The sequence below is a fragment of the Mustelus asterias genome, chromosome 12 (assembly GCF_964213995.1).
Source record: "Mustelus asterias chromosome 12, sMusAst1.hap1.1, whole genome shotgun sequence".
NCBI lineage: Eukaryota > Metazoa > Chordata > Chondrichthyes > Carcharhiniformes > Triakidae > Mustelus > Mustelus asterias.
This window is the reverse complement of record NC_135812.1, coordinates 90,558,138-90,574,023: the sequence shown is the minus strand read 5'-3', so window position 1 is coordinate 90,574,023 and position 15,886 is coordinate 90,558,138. Positions and strand designations below refer to the sequence as shown.

The window sequence follows — 15,886 nt, the reverse complement described above, 5'->3', positions numbered from 1 at the left end:
TTCACTCGAGATTTCACGTGTCTCGTTCACTTGATTTTAAATGGGATAAATGCTGATTTATCCCATTGTAGAAACAAGGGCTGTTCTATGGGTCTGGAAAGATCTTGAAATTAACCCCTTACGACTCGCTTTCCATAAACTTTCTTGTTAATAAAAGGTTGAATGAATCGAGCAATTGGAACAGCACATTCGGTCTCGTGTTTCTAGCCATCTTGAAAAGCTGCATGCATCATCAGAACTGGTAACATGACCCATATTTGTCGGATGGTGACACACTGATTGCTCAGGTCAGCAATTGTTACTGAAACGTTATTTTTAACACAGGAATTCTTCGAAGCTGAATAGCTTATTAAATAGTTCGCAGTAGATTGGTGGTACTGTGTAATGTCGGATTTAGGACTCCCCGTTATAAACTGGGTATGAAAAACATTGGTTAAATAATAGTTTTAAGAACGTATTGATCACAAAAACATACATTCCAATCAAAGATTATCAGATATTTTCGGTCAATAGGTTACCGTACTTCTTTTTGACGTGTTTTCAAATCAGCTTGAACAAACATTGGATCCTAATATTTGGTGTTTTACACGTCCCCTTTACTCGGCGCCCTACATGTAATCTCCTTTCCTCATGACTACACATTATTAAATAGTACCGCCATTGAACCCATCGACCTATTATCATTAAGTTCGAGTAATTTGAACGATAGTTTATGAATGGGTTTTCACATGGAACCAATGGATCCATTGAATAGTCATATTTAGATGTTTTGCAATTGGCTTGAAGTCTGGACTCCTACCTGAGAAAGAGAAACCCTTCCCCATGAACTCCTTCCCCTCTTTCATTATTTGGCCCATTGCTATTACCTGCAAGAAAACATGGTAGTCAGGTTATCTTCTAACATCGAAGTGTGATTATTTTTTTCACTTCCCCCGTCCCCGTAATTTTGGAATTGGTGTTTGCTGACTAGTTGATCCATTAACTAACTAAACAAATAGCAAGCTCAATATGACTCATTCCAACAAACAGTTGTAGCAATTTGTCCCATGTACCTGAAAGAAAATCAGCCAGATTCTCATTGGTTTGGGCAAGGCATCATGAGTATTGTCCTTTACTGCTTCCATCGGGTGCATTAACCATTATCTAAAACAACATTTTTGGAATAACATTGGACAGCTGGCGAACAAACTTCCGACCAAACTTTGAACTTGAGTATGTATGCACATGAACCTTCACAATGGAAGGAAGTTTATGAAGTTTCCGATACTCCACAGAAAAAATCATTACAGAAATTGCTATTTAAAACTAAAATGTTCTATGATGGCCATTGTCCATGCTCTGAAGATTAGCTGAGAACATCGGAGATCCAATCACACCATATAACATCGATCCAAGACCTTCAGAGAAAATGCTCACAATTGATGTTTTCACTACACAGTAGTAGCCATCTGTCATTACATAGTGTTAGAGTAGCAAAATTGACTGAAATGTGGAGTATAGTAGTATCTGATGTGTTATTATTTTATGGTAGACTGTAAGATGGTCAATATTGTAAACCTTCTGTTGGTCATTGATGAGTTGAATTCTGTGAAAATCTGATACATTTCATGATAACGATTACCTCAAAGCATAGATATTTTGTAATATTAGTTATTGCATATGGAGCCAGGTATCATATAGCTTCAAATTAACTTAATCCTCACATATGGCAAAAGATTAATCCATAGTCACCAGTTGCAACTTGAAGCAATGCAATTCTTTGCACTAAAGCAGGAGGAATTTCTATGTTCATATCTAAAGGCTTGACATTCTACAAGAGCTATCATCTCATGAAGCACCACGATAAATTTGTCTGAACTTCAAATTGCCTTCCAGGAATACAACATCCATTTGTTTGTCCTCTGACATCCTTGTCCAATGTTACAAATTGGATGAGTGAACAATAGTGGATCAGCCAGAATAAATAACATGGAATTTAATGGTATTTGGATCCTTAAACATTCCTGAGGAAACGCACACACCCCATGCCAAGGCTGTTGCACCTCAGGGCATTGATAATGCAGATGGAAAAACATACCATCTGTTTTATCGTAATGACTGAAACTGGGCAACTGTTTAATTTCCACACTGCAAAGCTATCTTTAACGGTTCAAGTTCCCCATGTGCAGTGGCAATGATTGTATTGTCACATAAAGATAAGAACACAAATGAAGCATTTAGTTGTTCCTTCCATGCAAATGGAAAATATTGCTTAGAATATGATTTACAATGCAAACAAAATGCCATTAGTTGGTGAACTATTTGTTGAATTGATGCTCAAACATACAGGGTGGAGGAACATGCTGCTCAATTACTTGACCCAGCAGGTTTTCTTAGAGAATGAGTTTGGATCCATACAGAAAAAAAAACATTGTGTTTCATTGTGGAATTATCAGCATCCACTGTAGAAATTGTGGATGCTGGTATTTTCCAGTTGGTCTATCTGCGTAATGGTGGCAACACTTTGCTCTGCAATGTTGAGCCAGATGCCATTATCTTTACTATTGTCATTATGATTTCACCAGTTTGAGGGCATCACTTTGAGATTGATGTATTGATGTGGGAATTAATCTGGGAATTCATAACTAGGAACTTGGAATTCATAATTTTTATGTTAATATGTAGGAATTTACAAGAAATGATCTTCTAAAGCATAAGAATGAATAAAACTAGGTCAAAATGTATTTGTGTCAGAAATTCTATACTAATCCCAGAACTCTTTTAAAATGTAGGCAAATAGTTTGTGTAAAGCTAATCATTGAGATTTAAAGAAAGCTGACCACTGTCACTTCTCTGGAAAAACATTGTCAACATGTCTTCTAGTAGAATCATATTGGTATCTTTTCTAACCTGCTGTTTGATCAGTTCAGAGGTCAATAAATACAGAGAAGGAATCTTCAAATGCAAGTTCAAGAAACATTATATTACCCACAAGTCAAAATTCTGGTTAATTATAGAAACACTAACCTTTAGTTTGTTGAAAGAAATCAAATTAACTAAATAGTTATTTAAAGAAGAATTTCTATGCTTCTCAAAATGTCCAATAATACATATTGTAATTCAATAGTATGGTGCAATGATACTAAAGCCAATATGGGGAAGTTGAATTAAGACACACCATTGTTTAAATCTTAGCAAAATTATATAATATTAAGAATGTAATCAAGGTATTCAGTATGATTAACATAACAAGTTCTTAGTTATGAATTCCCAGATTAATTCCCGCATCAATGTACCAATCTCAAAGTGATGCCCTCAAAATGGTGAAATCATAATGAAACAGTGAAGATAATGGCATCTGGCTCAACATTGCAGAGCAAAGTGTTGCCACCATTACGCAGATAGACCAACTGGAAAATACCAGCATCCACAATTTCTACAGTGGATGCTGATAATTCCACAATGAAACACAATGATTATTTTTTTCTGTATGGATCCAAACTCATTCTCTAAGAATGATATCGATGTGTATTGCCTAGGCTAATGACCAAACCTTGTTGTAATTCTGATAGCTAATGAAGTTGGAAAGTCTAGTTAAAATAAAGTCCCAATAGAAATATTCCTTTCTTTTCATTATTGAGTTGGGTTGGCACATGTTTCCAATTGGACATTCTATCTTTACTTCCTTGGGGAGTAGCCATTTTTGTTGCATTACCAAAGAATGTCAAGTTTTCAAGAATTAAATCACCTATTTTGTTTATAAGTCATTTAATTAGTACCTCAATTATTATTTTGCATAGATTAAGCAACTGACATGCTCTGGGCATTCTATTTAATGCCTTTCTTAGTAGATAATCTGAGAGTTAATAGATTTTAAAAAGAGGAACCCGAAGATTGATGGAAAGCTAATCACAGAAAGGCATAGAAACATGGGTATCAAGTTAGAAGAACTGCAATACATCACATGGATTATGACATTTTCTGTTGATCAGAAATCACCCAACACAATTGTCTTTGCAATCTTGGATCCATGTTATCTTCACACCATGAACCATGTATGAGTTGTGCATTACTAAGATGAAATGATTTCCAATCCAACATATTTAAGCTTGAGGACAATGCTGAAATGGCTTACACCAAATGTTATGTTTCCACATTCAACTCTACTGACACTGTTGTTTGAGATTACCCTTCAGACTCAATATCCATACATCCAACATGGCCAAAATAAAAGTTTTGAATCCTATCCCTGTGTATAAACAAAACAAATCTGAATGGAATAACTATTAAAATGGCCCACTCATCTTAACATATGTACATCAATGTTAGAAATTGTAATATTTTTGTTCCTTAATTTCTAATGCAAAAATATGTATACCTAAAACTAAGTTGTTATTTTAAGGGTAGTGGAGCCAAAATGCTGGATAATTACTACAAGTAATTTAAATAGACAACATATGGTTCATATTTACACCAGAGCAGGTACTTATTATATTATGTAACTGTCATGAGATAAGGAAGAATATCTGATTTGGAATGAGTCTACATATATTTATGAGTAGTATGGTTATAATATCCCTGGCAAGTTTGAATACTGCATAATGAATGCAGCAAACTTAAATTACACTGAGATTATACAGTTTACTCGTCCTCTTTGTGTCAGGTGGATAACTGCACAATATATTTCAATAAGATATAAACATACATTAGTGTCAACCATATAATCTATTTACTGACTTAAATACAAACAAACGCTACCAGTAATAAAAACAATTAATTCAAAAAACCTTTTGTATCCCTGGGCCTCTGCACTATTCTGGCACTAACAGTTGTTGACCATTCATGGTATTTTGCTTGGAGTGCGTATTATATGCGTGTTCAGCACTTTATTCTGTGTTTCTTTATTTGTATGCAAACTCAATCTTTTGGTTGTAAACCTTTTAGGTTGATGACTCCATGTTTTCCCTGCGGGTCAATTGTAACACACCACAAGAAGACAAGCTATTATTATAGTAACGCGTAGGTGCGTTGATTGAGTTTATCTGAATAATCAGAATACCAATAATATCAGAGTATCCCGTGTCAATGAGAGGATTTGCAGACAAGCACATGATATTCTTTAGATGATTACAATAAAATTCACAAGGTGCAAATTTCTCTTGGCCAGTTAGCCTTTCCCATCATCACATAAAGTAACAGTTTTTTTTCCAAGTCACCCAATACGAGTGAAATGTCTTATTCGGTTTAGAAGTGGGCACCAAAGTAGATGGTTATTCCATGTATCTGTTCTCTATTAAATGCGCGTACATATCGCGATTAAGTGCCGCAATCAATGGAAAGGATGTATAATCATTAAAGCATACTGCGTTTTCAGCGAGTTATACATTTGTTCCGTGGCCAATATCCTAATATGGGCATTCTGTGTCAGCAGCGTTTTGAGTGTTGATAAATACGAGTCGAGAGCAACGGGGAGGGGGATGGGATAAGCTGCGCTTTTTTTTCAGCGACTAGGTTGCCTCTCCCAAGCGGCTTGTCTGAAATGCTTCCATTTCGAATTTGTGCCAATGGGTTCCTTTCACGTTAGCTTTGCAGTTTTGAAAATCGACGCCCAGAGATGTGGACATCTTGGAAGTTGCATTAAAATCAGAACGAGTTGCCTTCAATCAACCATTCGAACTTAATGCCCATACAAGGTCTCTGTTTACCTTTTATTGTAACTAATTGTACAGCGGTTGTGCAAATCGATGCACATTGATTGATGTTACTCAGATTTACTTCTGTTAGACGAAAGACAAGCCGGCGGACAGGAGAGTAAAAGTTGTTCCCCGGTATTGTGTCCTGTAGGCTTGCCTGATTGAATACTGAACGCTGCCAGAGCTTGAAATTGGGCAATGCCCTACCAGAAGGAGCCATGGTCGCTCTTCGAATGGGGGAAGAGTATTGTGCGCTGGTTTCAAAGGTTCTCTCATGTAACACTTCACCATGGTGGAGGGCACTGAGTGACAAGCCAGTGAGACAAATGAACAGTGGCTAACAGGATACCACGGTGCTACAATCATCAATATTGCCATGGCCGTGCATCATATCTGCTCAATGTGAGGGGGAAGGGAGGGAGGGGGAGATCCAGCTGACTCACGGCACTGTCACACTTTGCAAAACGCACGGACAATAAAGGGCGATTGGAGCAAGGCGGCTTCTCTGGCAAGGGGGTAAAAAATGAAATAAAATAGTGACGCGCTTTGATGCATGTCAGAAACGAAGCCGCTTTCTCAAAGAACGCAAGACATTGCTAGCCCGATGCATAGCCAATTAGAAGAGGACACGAAAGAGATTTGCACATCGCGGTGAAACAAAACTGTGAGGCCGGGGAATGACATTGTTTAGATGCGAGGGAAGAGTCAGTATGAGCGCACAGAGAGGGAGGGAGGGGGGAGCGCGCCTTTCTGCTGTTCCATTTCATGCCGTCCTTTCTTAATTTGGAAAAATAGAATTTATCTTTCTGCCATTACCATACAAGGCTGCGTCTTGCCCGTATTTGGTGCTGTAGTTAGATTCTCCGACCTCAGGCGGGGCCGAATTGATTGACAGCTCCGGCTCCTGACGCCACAGCGTTGTGTTGCTGCGTTCCTGCGTTGCCGGCTCTGCAGCAGAGAGAGAGAGAGTGAGAGAGAGAGAGGGAGAGCTGTGACCACCGAGTCCAGATCCAAAGGGGGCGGGGGGAACGGAAAAGCCCGCTCGGAAAGGGTGCCAAAAATTAAATAAAAGGAGTAGTGAAAGGGAAAGCGAGAGTCCCCTGCAGGAGGTGGAGGAAAGGGGAGGGGGTTGCTCCGGGGGGGGGGGGGGGGGGGCTGTTTGAAGCGATCTGCAGTTAAGCAGAAGGTCAAGCGGCGTCCGAGCAGCTCCTCGCATCGTTATGGAGTTGCCAGCGGCGGGGGAGCACGTCTTTGCCGTGGAGAGCATCGAAAAGAAACGGATCAGGAAGGTAATGTGAGCAGCCCCGTCTCACCTCGCCACGTTATTGACCGGCTGTCTGTGCCTCTCACTGACGAACGCTGTCTTTATTTCTCCACAGGGGCGGGTCGAGTACCTGGTGAAATGGAGGGGATGGTCTCCGAAGTGAGTCCCATTTCTGTATGTTATTTGTGTGTGTGTTGGAGATGAACTACAGTGTGTGTGTACAGAGTGGAAGTCTTGCGGGACCCAGTCCGTGTCCCTTCCCTTGACAAAATGCCACCAGTGAATTGGCAGTGGATAACCAATGTAACACACACACACAAAATAAAATGGCCAATGGGAGTCCTGGAATGTCTTGTGGACTGTGAAAGATATGATAGTGTGTGAATGGAGTGAAAATGGCCTCCCTTTGCACACTGCTTGAATGGCAGCACTTTTAGTTCGTTTTAATTTTCCGCTTGTGTGTGTGTGTGTATTTTTTTGAGAGGTTTTAAAGTGAACTGCTGATGTATCTTTCTCCGCAGATACAACACGTGGGAGCCAGAGGAGAACATCCTGGACCCCCGGCTGCTCCTGGCTTTCCAGCACAGGTAAATGGAAAGGTGGGGGTGGGTGGGTGGATGGGGGGAGCAGGAGGAGCTGGAAGAACTCTGCCACTAGCCTGAACGCATACACCCAGTCTTGGGTTATAGTGTATGATGTGTATATATATATATATAGAAAGAGAGAGAGAGAGAGAGGACCAAAAGTCGAGAGCTTTCGAAAGTGGAGGGGCTGCACAGTTTCGTAATGAAACCAGAATAGAAGGCTGCAGTGCTTCGCTGCAGATGTGGTCGAAAGGATTGAAGAGTAGCCGGGATCGAGCGACTTAGCGAAGCACATCCACAGTGAAATGTGTCAAGTTAAGATCCCCGCTACTACAAGAGGGGGAAGGAGAGAGGGATCGATAATCAGCTGGTAGCGTTACGGCTCCAAATACCAGTATGTTTCCTGCCATGGTGGAAGTTGAATTTGTGCAGCAACATTTAAAAAAGCAATGATAAAATCTCAGAAATATCGGCGGAATAGATGCAGGGATATAAAAGTTTTTTAAAAAAACGTTTTTAACCACTGCTGCGGTGGTGATGTAAGTGTTGATGCGATGTTCCAGATCGTAGCTAGATGGTGCATTCATCTCCGAAGTGAGACTCGGGTAGGGAGGTTCTAGGCTGTCAGAAAACACAGAACGTCCTTCTAGCTATAACCTGTTTTTAATGGCTTTCTCTCTCCACTTCTGCTCCCTGATGCACCTGCGGGTGCATTTTAAAGGAGCGATGCTTGTTGTGCCTGACGCTGCAACCTGCATAAATGGGCAGGAGACGCGGGGTTAGGTATCCTCTTTAATTAGGTACACGATAATCGATCTGACGGGTTACCATGGCGGCCTGCAATCATGTGAATAAATATAGTGGAGCCAGGCTGCGTGAAACCGGGTGGGAGGGACAAAAAAAGTTGCTTATCACTGGACCTCCGTAGTACAGGGATAATTGGACTGACAGCGAAGTCGGGGATACGCGTTATTTTACAATAAGTTTAAATGTTTGCATATTAGGCGAAAATGACTGCATTATCTTGGTTTAAATGCTGTTAAAGAGACCCTGCAGGACAAGGGGAGGGCCAATGATTGCAACAGCAATATCCTTTCTCTCCCGCTGCCAGTTACAAGACGGTTGCAATTACTCAAAATTAGCTAACCAATAACTTCTGCATATTTTGACTGAGTTGCAGGAGCAGTGAACATATAACACCAATAAAATCCCCCCACTTTGTGTAAAAAAGGCAACTTTAATCATTGCAAGTGCACTTCTCAATGTATTGACTGCCAAAGTAACCCTGCACTTGGTCTGTTGCATTCGAGGTCCTTTTATGGTAGTAAGAATGCAAAAGTCTGATTTCAATTAATTCAACAGTACAGTTTCACACTGAGAGATTTAATACAAAGCATTGGAGTCCTATGCAGAAAAATCAATTATCAAAAACAACTGATGCATGCTCAATGGCATAATTGCATACTGACTTAAATTCATTTAACAATGTGACAAATGGATAGTATGAAATGTCACAAAAACATTAGTGAACTGTACAAGGGAGCCAAAGAGAAAAGGAGTGAGCTGTTATCCTGGCTCATAGTTGATATTCGATATTTTTTGAATGTGTACATTACATTACAACAAAACCACAGTTATTAGCAAACTGATGGGAATTAATGAATGTTTCTTACTTTTAGGGTTCATGTGCTGATATTTTGAATGTTCATTGCTGTGGAACGCTGTGGTACAGTTGAAATAGCTCTATGTGTTAATATATTGGACATTTCAGAATGTACTTTAGAGCGATTCTGAATGAATATTCCATTTATGTATGCAAAATTTGGCAATGAGTATAGAAAGACATATAATAAACTGGAATATGAGCAGTAAATGAAAAGTGGTGGCTTTTCCAGACTCTGTGGATATAGGAACAAAGGCTAATCTGAATATGTGAGCTTGTTAGGTCACACAAGATTTTTTCGGAGCCAGATTTGGCCACTGAAAAACAATTGAGATTGCCCTCTCACTAAAGGTTTACAAAGCATTACTATCATTATAGACCATTGTGTGGGCAGTTTACTTGTTATATAAACTCCTTTGTAGCACCCCTCTCCACAATAAAATGTAAAACTTGATTCTGCAACATTAGTGACAATCTAATCTCAGTTGGCTACACAAATGTGAACATTTAATTAAAATTGTCAGAGCACTTAGTGACTGTTTAAACTAAGAGTATGTTTCATCATATGAAGGTGTTACAGATAACTTATATAATATAGTGAAACCAAAGATTGCGGGTCTTTATGGGGTTGGGAGCAGAAAACATTTCTTAAAATGATTAGTAATTTAATTATTGTAAGTGACTATAATGCTAACCTCTCTTTTAACCAATGACCACAGGGAAAGACAAGAGCAGTCAATGGGCTATCGTAAGCGAGGACCAAAGCCCAAACACCTACTGGTTCAGGTAATATTATCCGTCTGATGCTCATTTGTGTGTTAAATATGAACCAGATTGGAGCAATCTATCACATGCTATCTGGCTTCATATAATCAAGTTGAATTCAGTTTCACAAATATATTCCCAGCTACACTGTGTACTTACTTTGAGCAGGCAGTTGTGAAATGTCAGTGTAATATTATAAAATAATGTTGACACAGATCCTAGAACACAAGGGAGCCTGTTGCTGAAAGGCATAAATAGATCTGGAAAAACAGATGCACATTTGAGTATAAAATTAACTGAATTTATTTTATTTCAACTATAATATTGTTTTGAAAATAACATATAAAGCATGTTTAAATAGTAGATTTCATGCTGCCAGATACAGTTCAGTAGAATTTCAATCTCTTAATGATCCCAATTTGCAAATGCAATCACATCCATCTAAAACAACCAGGCACTGGTTCATTTTTTTAAATGGATTCATAAATGAATAGTGAGCATTCAAAGCAACATCGACAGTAAGTAACCAAAAACAGCGTCCCCCTTCAGGGACACCAAATTCAAGCTGGTGTCCATTGCTGCAGGACGTTTGGTGTTCACGGTTGAATGGGTTAATAACAACTGTTGTGATGGAGTGGCTGCTGGTTGCTTTGATACAACAACCAAGAAGAAACCAATGGTTGACTCCACGCATGTGTTCCTCCCCAATATATAAAGCGTATTGACAGTGGAATCGACCTTGCCTCTCCTCAGCTGGGAATGGAATCTGGCAGGCGGGTGAAGAGAGACAGATAAAGGTGAAAATGTAACCCGTTGCAGGTTTGGGCCTTGCACCAGGGAGTGACACAAAGGCAAAACCCCCATTTCAATGACCATTGGATAAATGAAGATCTGCTCGCCAGATTTAAGTTGTAGTCTTGCCTTTTAATTAATTGACTGCTTACCAGAATTTGAAACCCAAATAATACTCATCTATTTATTCTTCATTTGCAGCTGCCAGCTTTTGCTCGTCGCTCGAATGTTCCCTCGGAACTGCAGGATCCGAGTGTGGATGAAGAGCGGTCCAAGAACGATATCCAGCAGCCCATCAAACGGCAATACCAACTAAACAGCAAAAAGCTCCACCAGTACAAGCCCTGTAACACTGAGGAACAACGCCAGCATCAAGCTACTAAACATTACTACCAGCTCAACAGCAAGAAGCATCACCATTATCAGCCGGACATCATGTACCCCAATCAACAGGCCGACCCTCACCGAAGCGAAACTGAAGTGAACCACGAACAGCATCAACCTATTCAGGAGCAGGAAGCAGAGCAGCACAGCTTTCTGAAGAATGGGAATCACAGCCCCGCTGTCGGCATGGAGAAGTCTGAAGTCAAGGAGATGGATTCGAAACCCGGGAACGGGCCAGAACTAGACAAGGAAAGTGTGAAAAACAATGGCATGAATGGTAGAATGAAGATAGTCAAAAATAAAAACAAGAACGGTAGGATTGTAATAGTCATGAGCAAATACATGGATAATGGGATCCAGTCGGCGAAGGATAAACACAGTAAGAACGGGGAAGGAGGGAATGAGTCAGTGGTGAGCAAGACTGGAGACCGGGAGCTGTGGATAGTTAAAAACGGATATGGCAAAACGGTTGCGGCGGAGGACAGAGTAGAAAGGGGCGAGGATAATAATGCTGCAAATGGGAGACAAGAGACCGCTAAGACTCGGAATGGCAACAAAGAGGCGGAGGCCGATAAGAATGGTTATTTTAGGACTTTGATGGCTAAAGAGGCGGTAGCTACAGCGCCAAATAAAAATATGAACGGGGAGGTAGCGGAGAAAGGAAGTGTCCAGATAGCAAGTGGGAAGGAGATGAGGACTCAGAAGGAAGCCTCGGTGCAGGAGCAACGTGAACCGGCAGCTCCAGTGCGATGGGCCTGTGATTCGGAGGTCTCCAGGAGGGATGGCTTATACTCCAAACTGTCCAAGTCCAGGAAACGCTACTTGTCCGAACCCATCGTGGAGAAAGAGGCCAAGAAACCCACGACGTGCAGAAGCATCAGTGTCCCGGGAAGCGCAGTCCAGCTGGAGCAGGAGGAGCTCATTGAGCTGCAGGGGATCGATAGTTATCGGAATGAGGGGATTGATGGCACTTTGCACTCAAATCCCGAGCAGCCAATCGATCTGAGCTGTGTAAAGTCCAGGCCAGAGCCCCAGAAGGCGGCGGCGGCGCAGCAGCAGCAGCAGCAGCAGCCGGAGAGTGAGGAGAAAGACGGGAGGGCGAGGGGAGAACAGCAATATCCATGGACTGGCCTCAAACCTTACCTGGGAAACCTGATAATCACAGATGTCACAGCGAACTGCCTCACGGTTACATTTAAGGAATATGTGACGGTGTGAAGGAAACTTCAGACGGATTTAGAAAGCAGGCAGAGATGTGTAGAGTAAATGCACTCTTTAACCCAAATCTCCGTTCTTGACACTGAAGATGTATGCAATTTTATTTATACACGGGCACATTATATATGTAGAAGTGAATATGTGTCTGGAGTTAAACTGGACAGACCGGCAGTAAGGAGCACCGAATAAACTGCTTCCTTAAATCTGGATTTTTAATTTTTTAAAAGCAAAATCTTAAAATAATAAAACCACATTATTAGATGTTTGATACATTATTTCAATTTTTAATCCAATGTCAGATATATTGAATATTTGTGATAATATGTGTGCTATTTAAATGTGCAGATTCTTTGTATTTCTGTCTGTTTGATATTTCTGAAGCTGGCGAGCTTGTGCTGCTATGATAGAAATGTATTTTTTTTGTGCTTGAATGTAAATATGTGATAAACGCCTTTAAAACACCGGACTCGCTGTTGCAGCAGGGCGACAGTCAATAAGGCCATGGAAGAATGTTGATATTCTGTTTTGTATCTCCGGGACGCCATTTTTGATCTGGCGTTTCTTATTACCAGCCGAAAGTGAATAAGAAATTCTATGAAATAAGACTGAGTCATATTATTAATTTGTGCCGCGCAATGTATAAGTCAATATAGTGTCATCGTGAAGCCACTCTCTCGAAGGACTCTGGTACTGTCTCTGAGTGAATGAAACTCGAACGTTTCCTTTGAAATCTTACTGCAAATATTTTAAAGTAACATTTTTTTATTAAAACAAGTCATACTGCGTGTAGCTGTGGTTACCAGCTGGCGTCATTTCTCGGAAGCCACAGTTTGATATGTGTCACATTGACAAACGGTGCAGATTAAAATAGTCAAGGAGGCAACATCCTGTGACTTGGAGCGAAGTAACTACATCAAAGTACCATTGCCCTTCAGGCCTCTGAGCCAGGAATTCATTGCTTCTTCACAGGGTGCGCCGTCGAAGTGACTGTTACCCTCTCGGGGCATTTATCTGAAAATGCAGTTATTGGGAATACACGGCTATCTTAATCCCGGACAAGGCGACCGTTTTACCAACTGATCGTGAAACTATCTTTAAAACAAAGTACCAAAGTACCACGTTAATCCCCACTTTGCATTATAAATACAGATCCAAGAACAAGGCATTTGTTTTTAACAATGATACTTTTGGAGTTTCCAGGAACCTATTCTCATTTAGGTCACTGCTATAGATAGAAACTGGGTAAGTGGCCATCTGTGATTATTGGAGTGTCTGAGGACCAGAAAAGGAAAATAAGTAAATTCAAGAGCCGTCTCAAAAAGAGAACATTATCGTGTATCCCCCCCCCCCCCCACCCCCCCCCCCCCGCGTCCCCTTATTAGTAAATTAAATATCGAGGCAGTTTTAGTGCAAAAAGTTTGTGGTTTGAGGTAAGGTGTTTTTGAGAAACACATTGTGAAAATCTTTACAAATCCTGCTTGGAAAGCCAAGAAGAGAAGCCGAATTTGGTCAGATGATCTAAGAGGGAGAGAGAAGTAAGCGAGATATTTGGTGTCAACTTGGTACCTGGATGAGACGTTTGTAAGGCTGCAATCGGTAGAAAGCCCCTAACAGACATAACAAATGAATAGATTTTGGAGTTTTCCAAAGTGTTGTAACAGACTGGCCAACTGGCCATGGCCTATGCAGCAGTAAGCTTGAAATTCTAGACACTTTGCCTCAAATAGCTGTAAGCTGGCCCTACCTTGGACCAGCATGAATTTAGCCATTTATACTCCAGCAACGTCTCTACAGATGCTTGGAAATTCCTAAGTCTGACTGTTGCCGACCTGTGTCACCATGTTCTGTCCTTAGATATGTTCTGTAGGGGGACCGAATCAACATTCCGTACCAGACAAATGGAAACGATTGAGTTGAATTCCTCGGTGTTTTGGTGTGGAAATACGGTGTGGAATTCCATATACAGGACGAGACAAATGGCATTGTCAACCAAAATCAATTCAAAGTGAAAAAGTAGTGAGAATAGACAAGACATATCCAACACAGCAGAGCCTGAGGTTCAAACTGTGGCTGTTAATCCTGACTCCCCAGGCATCACAGTCCGACATACGCTTATTTCCTGGCTCGTTCTGTTTGAATTTTGTGCTACATGAGATTTGCAAAGGGCTGGCTTCATGATTGTGCTTGAGAAATCTTGAATTTGAACACAGAGACCCACCAACATTAGCAGCTTGAGAAAGCCGAAAATTAATGCAAACATGGACGTAATCTATATATTCCACTCCTGAGAGCTTGTGGCAGCACCTCCGCAGCCCAGAAGACAACGACCGGAGGACTAAGTAGTATCAACACAGCAGAAATCTTCTACCATGCTCCTTTGGAAAACCAAATACACATTTGATAATGGCACACCAAATCATGTGTGAGGCTGATAGAAGTGTGTATACTCCTTTGAGTACTCTCTGACAGAAGTGCGTGCAGGTCTTTGAAGACTATCTGAACGTTGCCTCCAGTACTTTCTTTGGGAAGAAGCGCGACTTTGATTTCTGATTATAAAACTGCAGATCTACCAATCCATTGGATGCGAAGCAAAATGCTTTGGACAATTGCATCGTTGGTATGCAGCACGCTCGGTGCATACTGACTAATAAAGAAGTATCAAAGACTATTTCCTCGGGTGAATGGAGCGGTAACTAGGGGGCATAACTATAGGGTTCATGGTGGGAGATATAGGAAGGATGTCCGAGGTAGGTTCTTTACTCAGAGAGTGGTTGGGGTGTGGAATGGACTGCCTGCAGGGATAGTGGAGTCAGAAACTTTAGGAACATTTAAGAAGCTATTGGATAGGCACATGGAGTACTTCGGGATGATAGGGAGGAAATAGCTTGATCTGGGTTTCAGACAAAGCTCGGCACAACATCGTGGGCCGAAGGGCCTGTTCTGTGCTGTACTGTTCTATGTTCTATGTTCTATACAAATAGCATGAAGACGACACAAACCTACTCTTCCTAAATATAGAACAATTCGCACCATTTTCCTTTAGCCAGGATCTCCTTTTACACCAATCACCTTCAGCCACCTCTACACTGTGTTTCGTATGGTACTAAAAAGACGCTTGTGAATCTGTTGGATTCCAATTCTCTCACCAAGATTCGAGCTGGAAGTGAACAGGTGAAGGCAATATCTTACCCAGTCTCCCAGTCAAATTGGTGGAGACAGTATCACCCAGTCAAACTGGTGAAGACTGTATCACCCAGTTTCCCAGTCAAACTGGTGAAGACTGTATCATGATGTGGAGATGCCGGCGTTGGACTGGGGTAAACACAGTAAGACGTTTATCAACACCAGGTTAAAGTCCAACAGGTTTATTTGGTAGCAAAAGCCAAATCTTGTGTGGCTTTTGCTTCCAAATAAACCTGTTGGACTTTAACCTGGTGTTGTTAAGCTTCTTACTGTGAAGACTGTATCACCCAGCCTTCTAGTTAAACTGGTGGAGACAGTATCATCCAGTGTCCCAGTAAAACTGGTGGAGACTGTACCACCC

General features: G+C 41.0%; 1 protein-coding gene across 1 annotated transcript; it reads left to right on the top strand.

Moving 5' to 3' along the window:
• Positions 1-6,537: 6,537 nt before the first annotated feature.
• Positions 6,538-13,127, top strand: cbx4 (chromobox homolog 4 (Pc class homolog, Drosophila)). Its single transcript, XM_078225597.1, has 5 exons — positions 6,538-6,961; positions 7,052-7,095; positions 7,458-7,523; positions 9,903-9,969; positions 10,942-13,127. Exons 1-5 carry the CDS (start codon positions 6,893-6,895, stop codon positions 12,340-12,342), a joined length of 1,647 nt encoding a protein of 548 aa, XP_078081723.1. The 5' UTR covers positions 6,538-6,892; the 3' UTR covers positions 12,343-13,127.
• The last annotated feature ends 2,759 nt before the right edge of the window (positions 13,128-15,886 follow it).

Bases quoted from the DNA above. Each gene is read 5' to 3' on its own strand.
- cbx4 (XM_078225597.1), top strand. From the start codon at position 6,893: ATGGAGTTGCCAGCGGCGGGGGAGCACGTCTTTGCCGTGGAGAGCATC. The intron at 7,524-9,902 runs GTAAATGGAAAG...CAATGACCACAG, and splicing joins CTCCTGGCTTTCCAGCACAG to GGAAAGACAAGAGCAGTCAA. The intron at 9,970-10,941 runs GTAATATTATCC...CTTCATTTGCAG, and splicing joins CCAAACACCTACTGGTTCAG to CTGCCAGCTTTTGCTCGTCG.